At 36.6% G+C, this 14,759-nt stretch overlaps 1 protein-coding gene across 2 annotated transcripts in view; it reads right to left on the reverse strand.

Moving 5' to 3' along the window:
- MYO5C (myosin VC) overlaps positions 1-14,759 on the reverse strand; it is a 43,018-nt gene that overhangs the window by 23,794 nt on the left and 4,465 nt on the right. For both annotated transcript variants that reach the window (XR_011143658.1, XM_068958025.1), the window contains exons 3-19: positions 13,750-13,915; positions 13,348-13,492; positions 12,765-12,921; positions 12,048-12,191; positions 11,057-11,138; positions 10,355-10,462; positions 9,713-9,819; positions 8,796-9,061; positions 8,243-8,324; positions 7,691-7,831; positions 6,380-6,505; positions 5,789-5,872; positions 4,725-4,859; positions 4,279-4,376; positions 2,657-2,743; positions 2,458-2,569; positions 838-1,049 (exon numbers count right to left, since the gene is read on the reverse strand). Coding sequence is in view for 1 of the 2 variants with exons in the window: in XM_068958025.1 (XP_068814126.1) it covers positions 838-1,049; positions 2,458-2,569; positions 2,657-2,743; positions 4,279-4,376; positions 4,725-4,859; positions 5,789-5,872; positions 6,380-6,505; positions 7,691-7,831; positions 8,243-8,324; positions 8,796-9,061; positions 9,713-9,819; positions 10,355-10,462; positions 11,057-11,138; positions 12,048-12,191; positions 12,765-12,921; positions 13,348-13,492; positions 13,750-13,915 (2,252 nt within the window). In the remaining variant the exon portion in view is untranslated. The remainder of the gene's footprint in view (positions 1-837; positions 1,050-2,457; positions 2,570-2,656; positions 2,744-4,278; positions 4,377-4,724; positions 4,860-5,788; positions 5,873-6,379; positions 6,506-7,690; positions 7,832-8,242; positions 8,325-8,795; positions 9,062-9,712; positions 9,820-10,354; positions 10,463-11,056; positions 11,139-12,047; positions 12,192-12,764; positions 12,922-13,347; positions 13,493-13,749; positions 13,916-14,759) is intronic.

A 14,759-nucleotide genomic window follows, 5' to 3' on the forward strand; every position in this document is an offset into this window, starting at 1 on the left:
TAGGAAGGCTGGAATGCTGTCCTTAGGGGCACCACACCATGGTACGCGCTCACCAGCTAGACCATCTGATTTCTTAGTCTCTCGCTTTTCTTGCGCATGAAGAGTCTCACGGAAACAGAAAGTGCAGGGTACCAGAGCTCAGTAAACTCGTGCACTAGTTTATTTCATGTTAACTTCCTCACATATGCCCAGCAGTAGGAAAGAGGTCACCCTGCTTCAGGGAGATGATTTCGAGAAGCAGAAGATATTGGGAAATGGCACCCACTACCTAAAAAACAGCTTTCTCTTCAATTAAAGGGAAGGTGAGAGAACAACTCAAACCAATAAAGATGTTTTTCACAAGCAACTGTTCTGATGGTCTCTTTCTGAAATGTTCACAGCCTATACAGTGTCACTTCTCTCTCAGTCTGCTCTGTGAACGACTGTTGCGGTTTACTGGATAAACAATTCCTCATAATAATTTGTACACACTAATATGTAGACCCTTGCAAAGTGATTTTGCTTTCTGCTACCTAATTTATTTTCTGGCTCTGAAGCTAAGTAGTGACCCCAAGTTCACAGTTAGGTCACTCAGTATTAGTTATGGACTGAGTTCCTCACAGGTAGACAGGTCTGTCAGGAATCTGGCAGACATCTGAAATCTGCTAGAGTGTGTTCTTCAAATCAGCTGAATGACTTGAACATTTTCAGGTTGGTAATTACAATCGAGGAATAAAATATAATCTGGATTGCTCTTCTGTAAAATTACACTTCCAAATTAGTGTTGGGCATGAGTTTGACCTTCCCAGTATCTTCAGGCATGCCCTAACAGCAACCTCATTTATTAGCCAAAAGTACCGTACAGTCCGCTGCCCACGGAAATACTGCTGTATTATAATAGCTGCTCGCTTTATGAGAAGGAATTTCTTCCGCTGCAGCCAGCCTCGAACACTCTTTTGGATCGTGATGCATGCATGTCTCAGTTTATCTGATCGCAGTTTTTCCAAGTAAGCAACCTGTCCTGCTCTGAAGAAGATTTTTGTTCTCCCAAACCGGAATTGGTTAGGATCCTGACAAAGAAAACAATAGGTATATTAAGTTTTTATTTTATTTTAGTTGAGCAGACATTCTCTCCTTTGCATAAACTATCACTTTAGCCAAGCTATACTCAAATGACATGATCTTGCTAAAGAACATCCTCTCTGCCTTCTTTATAGATACGAGTATACGGAGGGGAAATCCACAAAGCAAGAAAGAACCAGAGAATCGCATCCAAACCCCTAACCCAGTGATCTCATATTAAAAGGAGGATCTGGACTTATTGTCAGGGCCCTTAATGCAACCTCTTCACCCCTCTTCCCAGGAGTTTGGCTGCTTGGGCTCAGTGCTAGCTTTTGGTGCAGATGTCCAGCCTTGAATCACTGAGCTGTGGGAGAAAAAGCTCTGGGAAGCAGGGGCCTGCACGCCGTCATTCAGGAGCTGCTTTTAAGCTCAAACTCTTGCCCTGAGGTTTGTAGAGGTCTGTAGCTGGGTCTGTACCTAGAGGTCTAAGAGGCGTGTAGCTCACGTCTCTGCCTGAGCGACACTGCAAGCGTGTCTGCACTCAGGCTTGTACCTCTCTGAGTCTGAACCCAATGCTGATGCGCTGACTTGACTTCCTGGCTCAGCTTGGAGCTGCCTCATCACTACGGACTTGCCTGGCAGTCAGGGCCTGCACCCTTGTCAGAGGGTGACTGCCTCTGCCTACCCTTGCTGCTCCCTTATAGCTATAAATGTACAGCTATTGAACTGCAGCCATCTCTGTAAGCAAGCCATCTCCATCTGAGGTGGAGGGCTGTGAATAAATGCTATTGTTCAGCTACACATCATTCAAAAACAGCCTACGGGCAAAAAGTGACAAGGTATTTCTAAAGCTAAGAGGAAGAGGACCACAGTTTTTAAGGTCTTCCTTATGGAAAAAATAACCCAGAGTAAACTCAACAGTAAACACAACTTACTTATTAAACCACAACAAAGACCTGAACAGACTCTGTTGGGAGAAACTCTTGGCTTCAACACACAGCATGCTAAATAGCACATTTTTACAATAATTCTCCAACACGCTGCATTCCACCACGCAAAGCCCTCTTAGAGTACACAGACTTACAGTACTTGGCAAATTTATACTGTTTACTATTCACTGATTTGTAAAGATAGGTAGAATATCTTCCATTTCACTAGTGAGCATGTTAATCATGGAAAGGTAAAATCATCTGTCTATGGCCACTTCATGAATCAATATCACATGAAGAACACCACAAGGTTATTGAATCCCAACACACTAGATCAGGAAAGACACATTATCGGTATGTGCCTAGCAATAAGGTAAATGTAACGCTGTCTTTCCTATTTATGGAGTGATATAATACATTTGGGAGAGAGATCTTATATTAATAAGAGATGCTATAATACATAATGGATCAGTGCATACACACTAACCTGGATTAGCCTCTGCAAAACAATCTTGCAAATCTGCTTCTTATCATTTAAGGAGAGTTCCTGCTGTGTCATAAGAATGCTGTATCGGCTGAAAAATTCAATGTAAGTCCACCTGAAAAATTAAAATTTAGCAGATCTTACTTATTTAAAAGAGATTTAAGTATATTTTTCATATATGAAGGCCTACTGCTACGCTTACCTGGACGGATAGCTCTGTGCACTAATTCGAATAGTTTCCAAAACACCACATGCTCGTAGTTGCTGAGCCACCCTTTTTGAGTCAAACCTAAAAAGCAGAGTTATAGTTTATATTTTTGCTGGGTTCGGCATGCTATACAAAATCATAACAATTTTATCAGCTGGACTTATATTTCTGCTTATAAGGCACAGGGCTCTCCATTTTTTTTTTGTAAATGATGTCTTACTTGTTTTTCTTTTTATGTAGTGGGGAGTATCTGAGTTTTCTTTTTATTTCCTTAATAAAAAAGGAAGAATACATTTATTTCTCTCTTATGAAAAGCCTTGTTTCCTTTCAATACTAAGCCTGAAAGTTCATATCGCCAAGCAGTGAAGAATCATGCTACCCTCAGCACAAAACACGCATAGAAACAAATTACTTTGGCGGTAGTCTATTGGGATGTAACTCCCTCTAGGCACTCCTTAGCACACTGATTAGGAATAAACCAGAATCTACTCTTGAATATCTGGGTTCAAGATTTAGAACATAAGGAACGGAAAGATCCCCTGCCCTATACCAATCCTGGATCAGAGCTGATATGCCCACAAAGCAGTATGCTATGGTGTCAGTTCGGTACTAGCTAATCGATCCCCATGGTTCATGGGCCATTATATTATTCCTTTAAAACTTATTATAAGCTCTTTTAGTCTATTTTGAAAATGTTTTACATTATCCAAATCATTTTTCCCACTCATTGCCATTACACAGAGCAATGAAGTCTCAGTTCAGGCACTTGAAGCACTGGCACTTGTAACAAGTTTTGCACAGGTGGATTTTATATGGCACTAACAAAAGTGAGCTACTACACCTTTTAAAACTAATTTAGCATCAAACAGCCAAGTTTGCCTCTTCTCTCCTACTGAGATATGAAAAAGGCATATATTTCATTCGTCAATACATTGCCTTCCAACAAGACGCTGCATACCTGAAACTCAAAAGCTTCCACCTATCTGTCCATGAAAGAGACTAATACCTGCATGAAAGTCTACCCCTATTTACGCTTAGTGGTTACAAAGCTGGAGAGAGTAATTTTGCAAACACCGAATATCTGGTGTACCTGATTGTATTATAACATTAAGATGGTACGAAATTCTGGGAAAAAGGCATGGTTATGTTCAACAGTGCTCACAGCTTTTCTGATTTCTAACCTTCTAACAAATATTTCTGAGGACAAAAAGAAGTTAAAACAAAAATGGCAGTGGCTCTTCTCCCCTGAATATGAATGGAAACAATCCATACAGAACGAGAGCAAACACACCTATACAAAATTTCCATCAACTTAAATCTAAAACGGACAACCTGTCCTCCAAAAATATTATGACAAATATGCAAATACTAATATCTGACTTGAAAATTTTTAGCGTAACAACAATTTTCTAGGATACAAATAACTTACTGAATGATTCTACTTATGTAAGAATATAATATTGTTTTCTGCAGCTTTCATTAAAGGAAAAGTATGTTCTGTATGTGAAGTTACTGAACAAGAAACTAACTTGCTGACATGTAGTTTATGTGAAACAGAAAAATACTCTTTCAACTTTAGATATAATATAACAGCTCAATACTTCTCATCTACTTACTCAAAAGGCAACTTCTCATCATTTGGCTTTATGCATCGTACATAATGCGGAGTGGTTGCATTAAGTGTCTCCATAAGTAAATACAAAGAACTGCGGAACTAGAAAATATAAGACGTAGCAGTTTTGCTAATGAAACTTTTACAGCTAAGTAAAAAGTCAAATCTCAGTTTTTTAATTCTCTGTTAGTAGCTGAAGACGGGGAGATTTTCTTAGGGTTTTGGTCTTAAATACAGGCAACATTTGTACCTAACAGCTTCCGATACATACATTAAGTATATAATCTTACACCCAGACCTGCAGCATTAGTTTGTATTGTGGCCGATTCTCACACTGCAAAGCCGATACTCCACAGTAAATAGTAATAGAATACAGTGCCATAGTTCCAGACTGCCCACTACGCATTCCTAAAAGTATAAGCCTCACAGAGTAGTACATTTATACAGTACCTTGCTGCCAACTGTCATCCGGAACTGTTTGTTAGGCGACTTGAGAACAGGTCTTGCAGATTTGATGTTTATAGCTGAACTGAAAGGTGAAACGGACACTGGATTGTCTTGAAAAAAGTTTGCACACAGATGAAACTACAAGTGTGGTGAAAGAATCACAGTTAAATACTGTGCAACTGTAATAACATTTTAACAAAAAACTTGTCATTACTGTAACATAAAAAGCAAAAATTGTCCACCTTAAACCCTAAGCCAGGTATTGTAGAACTTGGAACTGGGTCTTTAAGCAACAAACAAACAATCACTGTAGATACAGCCACAGTAGTCCTAAACCTACTGTGAACCCTTTGCATTTCATTGACAAAACTTGGCAATGGTATGGGGGCCTACACAAGCCTTTCCAGTATGAGCAGATACACATATAAATACAGAAAGAACCGAACATGAAACAACTTAATAAGTAGTTTCACAATATTTAATTTAAATGAAGAATATGCTTTTCTTGGTCATCTTAAGCTAGCTTCTTAATAATAATCCTGTACTCTCAAGGCTGTAGTCCTGAAAGGGACAGGGCTTTCAAGCACATGGGAAGTGGAAGGCCCATATAACACCGCTGATGTTTTCCCTGACCTGGCATTCACTTCATCTGGCTGAGTATTCTTTTAAACTCTTTTGAAAAGTAAACAAAAGGCAGCAGTTAATGATAAACCACCTTTCAAAGCTACATTTAAAAAAAAAGTTTAATTTAGGCTATTGTTCAGTTTCAAGGACTCCAAAACGCTACTCATTAGTGATATTAAGAAAACAAAAAATACTAACTTAGGTAACAAAGTAAATGTACTTAAAATGACATAGTGTAAAACAGTGCTTTCTCATCTTGTATGTGATTTTGAAGTTAAAACTACAACTTTTCTTGTAGATTTATACAAATGAAGATGTAAACCAACAGACTCAGACTATTAAATAAAAACGCCTTTTTATCACAACAAATCTGTGAAAATTAGATCTGAATTAATTCCAAATCATGTATCTAGGAAATTAATCATCGCTTAATGTTCACAAACCTTGCTCTTTTTCAGGATTTCAATTAATACTTCATACACCGTATCTCTGTTTTTTTCCAGAAATCCTTCACATTTATATTCTACCTGTGCAAAGAGGTGACATTGTTAACTTCTGAGCAATACACGAACAGTTATCAAAACAATAAATTTTACTCTCTAAGCTGTGGTGGACAACAGGTCTTTATTAGTCCTAAACAAGACAGCTGAAACCAGTTTCATTAGGGCAAGCATACATAAACACATGTACGCTGCAAATTCAGAAGCAGGATCAATTGCCAAAATGCACTTTAACCGCCATTTCCTTCTGCCTTCATCAGGAATTTCTTTCCTCCTTTCATTATTCTCTTCTATGATTTCAAACAAAAATGCCAAAAAAATGAACACTTTCCAAATGTAAATAACTGGCACTTCCTATGCTTAAATGACATGTCACGATCAGTATTACTAATAAATAAATAATATGTATTGAAGATAGAAGATATACATGTTCCAAAAAAAGTGTGGTTAATATTTTCTCCACGTTTTATAAGTTTCTTTTCTGAGATACAGCTAGAAATATGGTGAAATAATACTGGATTGTGTACGCTCTACCTTATCAGCAAAGTGTTGAATGATGAAAGATGTGTTTGACATCCTTGGCTTTTCAAAGAGTGCATTTTTGTTGACAAAATTATTATATAGCTTTTGAAGCCAGTTTTCATCTGTTCCATGAGGTAACTGTAAAAACGAGATGAGTGACCTCTCTTTAACAAAACTCTGTTGACTGTTAAAAATAGCAAAACTGCTTACTATCAACAAAGGCTATCTGAATAATATATGTTCAGTGAGGTACGAGGCCTAATAACACCCAGGTTTTTGTCTTTTCGAAATAGCCCAGGGCTCCCTGTAGAAATCATTTTAAGAGAGAGGATCGCATTAACTCCCAAATTTGCTGACTAGAGAAAATCCTTTGAGGAGTCAGGAATCATTTTGTCCTGAGAGGATGATAACTGTATGACACCAAAATAGGAATACCATATTCATCTGGTCTTATGATAATCAGGTCCATGAGAATGCTAATGAGCAAACTAACAAGTAAGCTGATGAGTTAGGAAACATCTCCTAATTTCCCCCATATCACTCTGTGGTTTGGATTCTGAGAAGTTAAGAGTTGCCAACATCACAGAACACATGCTTCTGGAGAGCATTTTAAGGGAGCTTGCTTTTCTCTGCCCTGTTCATCACTGATAAAGCTACTTTAAGAGGCAGGGAAAACAAGGGAAACTACGTACGTGCAGAAGGAAAAAAAAAAAGATTCAAGAATTACTACGGTCCGGAGAGAAGCACAGAGAAAAAATAATAGGACTGAAAAAGGAAGAGTAAAGATGTAGGTGTGTGGCATCTAACAAGAGCTTGCAAAAAAAAGAAAACAAAGACTGGGGTTTTTTTTGTATCAAAATCAGTGACTCATGGAATCAGTGAATTGTAGCAATATAGGTTAGAAGGGACCCATGGAGACTGCGTAGTCCAAACTCTTGCTCAGAGCAAGACTACCATCAATAACAGGCCAAACTTTCAGCTGAATCTAAATCCTGAAAACATTCAAGGATGAAAATCCCTCCGCATCTCTGGTTAACCTTTTCTAGTGCTGCCTTCACACTTAGTGTGAACAAAATCTAGTTGCTAGGCTAGCTTCTAGGTAAGAATCTGGTTTTAGGGTCTTAATTTTACATGAGAAAATAAGAGTAAGTGTCTAAAAATTAAAATCACGAAATAGAGAGCAATCAGGTAAATTTTCTTTTCATAAAAAAATGCTCATCTTTCCATTTAAAAGGAACAAAATATGGATTGACCCATTAGCCCAACTTGTAACAACACAGATAGTTTTATATCAGCTCATAGGTGCAAGAATTTTTAAATTACCAAGCACTCTTCATCCAGAAGTTCTAAAATTCCCATTTTAGCTTCAATAAGGTCAATGACAGGCTGATTGTCATAAAAGTCTATTAAAGTCCATGGGATATCTTCCTTCATATATTCTTCTTGTTCAAGTTTAAAGACATGCTAGATACAGGAAAATAATGGAAAGTCTAAGTTAACAATTTAGAAAGCAAATTTAGACATCACACGTATTTGTGCATGCATATGTGTGCTTGTATATATATATATATATATATATGTATATATATATATATACACGACAGAAACGAACAAAACAATTATATTTTGTAATAGAGTAGATTTCTGCTTTGTAAGAAAACAAACTCAGAAAATTTATATTTATTTATGCATATATGTATGTATGTGTGTGTGTATATGTATATAAATATTTTTTATCCATTACTGGATAGCCATGGTCTGGTAGTATCTATTACTCAAATACAAATATCCCAATAATATTAACTCTTCAAATTATGAATCATCTCAAAACTGATGCAAATAAGAAAAACAACTATAATAAACACAGTAACATACCAGGTTAAATTGCTGCTGAAGTTTTTCATTAGCATAATTGATGCAAAATTGTTCAAAACTGTTCACATCAAATGTTTCAAAGCTGAAATACATGTTGAATAAGAAAAAGGAAGATGACACAACTGCATTGGAGAAAAGATAAATGCCACGACATTTAAACATAAATGGTAATATACCCTTATAAGATTTTGAAACTAACATGATATTTCTAAGAAAATTAAATAACCATAATACTACGACGGCTGCTAAGACATTTCAAAACTTCCCTAGAAATTAATGTTACTAGACATGACAGAGCTAAAAAATTCAGAGTTAAATCTAAAAGTATCCAATCAAAACTCAAATTTAATCCTCGCTCAAAATAAATACCAACATGCACAGATAGATGCAGAACAGTCCCCCGAACCTGCATGCACAAGAATTTACATGACTACCTCCTTTTAGTAAAACAAAACCCTCCAAATAGATTAGCAGGACAGTCAGGAAGTGTCTCTTAGCAGCTTCACAGAAAAGGCACAGCTTAAAGTAAAGTTGCCTACAGAAACATTCTTACCCATAAATGTCCAAAACACCAATAAAAGTGTGTTGTTTGCCAGTGAAATGCAAAGCTTGGTTAATTCTTTCCACAATGAAATCAAATAAATGAGAATAGATCTTCTTTGCCAAAGCATCCCTTGCATTAACAGCCTGAGATTTTGTCATTGGCTTTATTACAGTCTCTGAGGTAGTGATAATCTTTCGGTGGCATAACCACTGTGCCATTTTGTCACAGTTTAAATCCAGAAGTTCACAGAATATATTGAGATGTTTATCTTCCGGCTTCAAAGAAGATGAATAAATATTATTAGATTAAATGTAATGTCTTAATAAATAATTGTTATCTAGCCAGTGAAATCCTGGCACCACTGATTTCAACCTATGGCTTTTATTTTTCGATACACAGGGGACTCCGTTCAAATTTCCTAGTCTGGGAAAGTATCAAGAAGAGTTTTGCTAAAGCAAGTAACCTCAGAAAAACTACTGATACAGGAAAGAAGAACTCAGACTGGATGGGATGCATTGGATGCGTACAAAGAAAGAAAAAGTTACTTTAGTCTACATCTAGATGTCCTTGCTTTTTGGACTTGCATAGTCTGCTGGGACGCATTCTGAGTAGCTTTGCCAGTGCTCTGTTTCATGCACCCTGGAAACAGTCCCAACTGGCTTTTCCAACAGTTGTGCATCAGCTGGATATGAGGCGCTCTCAGAAAAATTTGGCCTTTGGTTCAGACTTTCTGAACTTGCGTAAAGAAACAGAGTTAACATAAAAGCCATCACTGTGATTCTATACAGATGAAGACACAGAAATCTCTCTAGTATACCAGATTTAATGCTGCTCTGCACCCCCAAAATTAGAAAAAATATTTCTGAAAGACTTCTGGCACAGAATGTAAAGGAAGTGGCAGATATCTGAATAAGTTATTTCCTTACACTGATGGATGATCTTTCATCTCCAACAGCCATTATTTGCACATTGCCTAAGTGTAAGATTGCTGCCAGTGTTTTAAAAACATCCATCTGAAAATCCTCCTTCAGACCTAAAAAAACAATTCTTGATCATTTTAAATACTCAAAAATATCACAGTTAATTAAAATAGCACAACGCTGAATTACTTGCCTTGCTGTACAGCCAAGGATTGTATAGCAGCTCTACAGACCGCTGTGCAAAGCCCTGGTTCTGCCTGCTTCCTGCCTGTCTGATCTGATGAGACTAGTCATAAATTCCTGTGCCTCCCCAAGTTCCAGCTAAAGCCCGCTTTGGCTTTTTCATCAGCCATATGGGGAAAAGCAGCTTCTAATTCCATTTCCTTCACAGCATGTTAGCTTAAGGGCCAGTCAGACTCTAGCCCTTAGTGAGTCTATCATTAACAATGAACACCAATTGTTAACAGTCACTTGTTCTTGCAAAGTCCTTTTAAAACGGACCAAGAATGAAATGGATAAGCTACAAAGAAAATTATTTTGGTAATTACTTCTAATGTTGTGGACACCTGAAACAAACCACCTTTGCCCATTTCAGGAAAAAAAAAAAACATTTTAAAATCTTTTGAGTAGGTATTGTCAAGAATTTACCCAGTAAAGCAAATGTCTTCTGAGTCTCCACCATATTTGCTCCGTCATCAACTCCTTCAATAACCGTGCTGCCACCCATTCTCGTATAGTTAAATTCTTCTGCGCTTCCTATAGATAAGGAGCAAAACTTGTAACGCTGGAAAATTAGGGACTGGGAATAGCCACTGGCTAGACCTTTGTAACACTAGAAAAATAAAGACGCTGTCAGATGACACTTCTTCAGCAGTGAGATGATGAAGGTCTTTTTTCTAGTAAAGGGAAATCCACATGCCTAATCAGTAGAGCTAACACTAATTAGCACTCATAATTCCTAGCAATCTTAATAGTTGATCTAACAAAGAAATAGGAATGGAGACTGAGTAACCATATACCTACGGCCTGGCTCTCCCAAGTGGAACTGAAGCTGTTCTGTAGATACATGAATCAAGCTCCCAAACTGTCATTACAGCATCTGTCACTGAAGAAAGTATCAGACTAAGATTTTCCAAGACACTTAGGTACTTGATCTCACGCTATTCAAGTTACTAGATTCGCGACTAAGTTCAATACCAGCAAGATTAATAGCTAAGTGACTTAAAAACAAATCTTATTGTAAGTCAGTGAGATTCAGGTAATGAGACAATTAACACTAGCTTTTAAAAATCCCATCTTCAAAAGACTGCATTGCAAAGATGAAGGGTAGATTACTTCCTCCAGACCTACCCAACTGAAGATGCTTGAATTCAGGTTGTACAGCAGATGCACACAACTGATAAAATATATGGTAATTTCTTTCATTCTCTGACTGCAAATGAAAGCAAACAATGCCATTACAGAAAGAAAAATAAATACAGACAAACATTTGATATACAATATTGCTGCAAAGAAATAATGGTTATTGAAGCTTAAATTCCTCTGTAGCACAGTTTTGCATAAGCATTGCTCAATAAATATTAAAATAGCACATTTTAGACATCAGCAAGAGCTTTGAAGGTAATAAATCTAAGTATACTTTCTGTCGAGTTCTTTCCAACGGTTACTCTAATAATTGCTTCAGTTTGAAAAATCATCTACTAATAAGAACTGACAAATACTGTAATTAGCAACTCCCCTGGAGTGTCAGTTGAAACACTGTCCCATAACAACTCAGAAAACTTCCAAACTATTTCTAAACCATCCTTCAGACAGCAGATATATAGAATTATTTTCCACAGTACTTAAAAATTATACTACTACTAGAAAGCAAAGCTTTGTAAACGTAGTTTCATAAAAGTAAATGCTTTCTTTAGTATACTATTACGATTATTCTCTGATACTGTAATGAGTCACATGGCATAAGCCCTGACTTCATAAACCATTCAGGCAGTTTTTTACTGAGACTCTCTCTGCCCTATATACGCTGTTCCTTTCCAGATACAATTAGCACGTATCACTGCTGAGGCTAGATGCCACCGACTACTCAAATATCTCCTGCACTTATCTCTGGGAACTGTCTTTAAGATATGTCCTCCACTTAAGGTAAGGAAGACCATGGAATAAATTAGTCTCCTATTCTAAATAAGATTAGCTCCTATTAAAAAAGAAATTAGACGTTTCTTAGACTTACTAGGCAAAACTTCACAAAACACTTTCCATACTAAACCAGCAGAGTTAAATGATAGTACATTAGAGGTTACGCTCACAATGACTTTCTTACAACTTTATTTTTACCCACCTGAAAGACAACTCTGGATTTCTCGAGCAGGTACGTTCTCATGTTGGCTCCAATGATTTGGTAACTCTGATCAAAACTGATTTCGGTGTATTTTCCAAACCGACTGCTGTTATCATTCCTTGTGGTTTTTGCATTGCCAACGGCCTATGAAAATGATAAATTTTTAGGGTTTATTAGCACCTCTCAGAAGAATAACTTTCTCAAAAGATCACTCACATAAAAGGTAGTAAAAACTCAGGTGCTCATAGGTCAATCTCAGCATTCAATTCAATTCAAGTGTTGAGGCCCAAATATGAAAATAAGTCTCAAATCAAACAATATAACACTACATAAGCTGAGAATTAGAGAAAGTAATTTTCCCCGTCACTATAAAGAAATCTTAACCTTTTCTATTTCCATAAATTAAAAAAAAACTAAACAACTCACTCAATATTTTTCTGCCATCATCCAATTCATAGGATTTGATCAGATAAAACATTGCAAACTAATGCTTCCAAAGGGCAATTATTAAATTAGGCAGAACCTGGGTGTTCCAAAGGGCCTTTGGAAACTGACTGCCTCTTTCCTTTGATGACATTCAGAGGCTAAACTTCTAATTTAGATATCTAAGTCTGGCAGCTAATACAACACCTAAAGAGTTCAAATAAAGACGCTCGGCAGCGTTCAGAATTCTTTCCTCGATGAGTACAGACTTGACAGATACTTTCTGAAGTTTACCTCAGTTATTGGATTGGATGCCAGTACTTTATCCTCCACGTGTGCATTACTGCTTGATTTACTCACAGTGGCAAAATATCTCATAGTGTATCTTGCAGACACAGTCTTTCCAGCTCCTGATTCTCCACTGACTATAATAGATTGATTCTTGCTATTTCTAAAACAAGATAATCAGACTATCAGACTGAATTATCAGACTATCTTACATATACAAGAATTATCTATATGAAACAAAGGTACAAAAACACAACTGTGGTCAACTGTCATTATTGCCATCTTTCATCTGTTCTTTTCTTTTACTCCTTTGTGCTTGTACCATCTAAGCTGATGTCATTACTACTCACTCAGCTAAGATAGGTTTGTTTTTTACCTGGTCAAGAACAAAAATGGTTATGAGTTCTAGAAATTCCTCAGCTGATTAAGGAGTTACTCGTTCTCTAGCTAAGCTACCCATTCAAATAGCTTACCCAAATACCCATTCTTAATAGCTTATAGCACATACACAGTCAAATGATATTACATTTAATACTGACTGGCCCTGGACTTCAAGCGTCATTTATGGATGTTAAACAGCATACTGAACCTTGCCATTTGCTTGTAAGCTTCTTCTGCCACAGCAAATATATGTGGATCCATGTCCCCCATGTTCTGACCACTATATGCATGGATAATAGCATCTCCATATATCGGCAACTGTTTATAGGGGTTCATTGCAACCAAAATTATTCCTACAACAAAGTGTACAAAACAGAAATAAAACACGGGTTAGGTCAATGAAAACGGGCAACGACAGTGAAACTGGTATGAAATAGCAGTATTTTCTACACTAGGTGAAATACAAGATCAGCAGACAAGTCCATATTCATACAAAAACCTGAATGATTTTAAATACACTAGAGGAAAACATTCTTCCGATCATACTGTAAATTAACTCCCAGGAATTTTTAAAAATAATTTTTTAAACCTTGCATTTGACTTTGCTTACCACTATAGGTGTAGATAAGTTTTGACTCCACAAAACGAACTTTAAGATTGTGTAGAACAGCTGGTTCATGGAGATAACTAAGCGCAGTGAGATCATTTTCACCAACCAGTATATCAGGATTTCGTAAGGGTGGCAAAGCGACTGGATCAACAGGGTAATCCAACTCCTATCAACAAAAATGACTTGAAATAGCTGCATAAACACAAACTGATCTTCTGTCCATCTTTACAAAAATTTACAGGCATGATGGAGCACTCTCTCATCTTGTTTTTCATAAATTCCATACATCTTACTGAACTTGTGGCATTTGAGAAAGTACTCTTCACTGTTTATTAAAAACAAAGCCTCATTCTCTTTATTTACAATATTTTGTATTGAAATCTGTAAAAATAAGGAAGCTCAAAAAAAAAAAAAAACACCTAAACATATTTCCAGTAAAGATGAAAATGGCAGACCAGCTGCAATTGAATGAAAGTAAGCATATGGTCACAAGCAAAGTCAATTCTATTCATAAGCCTTCGGCTATCTTTATACAAAATTTAAAACTTGCTTCTGTTTCTCTCAATAGTTCTATCTAGATCATAGATTTAATACTTGTCTTTACAGAACAGAGATGCAGAAACACAGAAATACTGTGTTCAAAATATCAGATCAGTAAAGAACTCAGATATCAAAATGAACAGATACAGTATAGTATGTATAACTAGTTTCACTCCCCTCTGTGTACTTCAAAACAATTTGATATATATAAATCAGGAAAATGTGCAATAATTTACTCTCAAGTTGTGCAATAATTTACTCTCAAGCTGAACAGCTGCATTTTAAAATAAAATCAGTATCACAAAATGTAAGTAGATAATAGTGTGGTTCTATAGCTCATATATTATATAAAGCAGTAACTTTTCAAAAACAACCACAACAACAACAAAGAAATGGGTAGCTCTGTGAGAGGTAATTATACCTGCCTTGTGCTTCTAATTTACGTCCACTTGAGATCACTTTCCCTGCTT

The sequence above is a fragment of the Struthio camelus genome, chromosome 12 (assembly GCF_040807025.1).
Source record: "Struthio camelus isolate bStrCam1 chromosome 12, bStrCam1.hap1, whole genome shotgun sequence".
Classification (NCBI taxonomy): domain Eukaryota; kingdom Metazoa; phylum Chordata; class Aves; order Struthioniformes; family Struthionidae; genus Struthio; species Struthio camelus.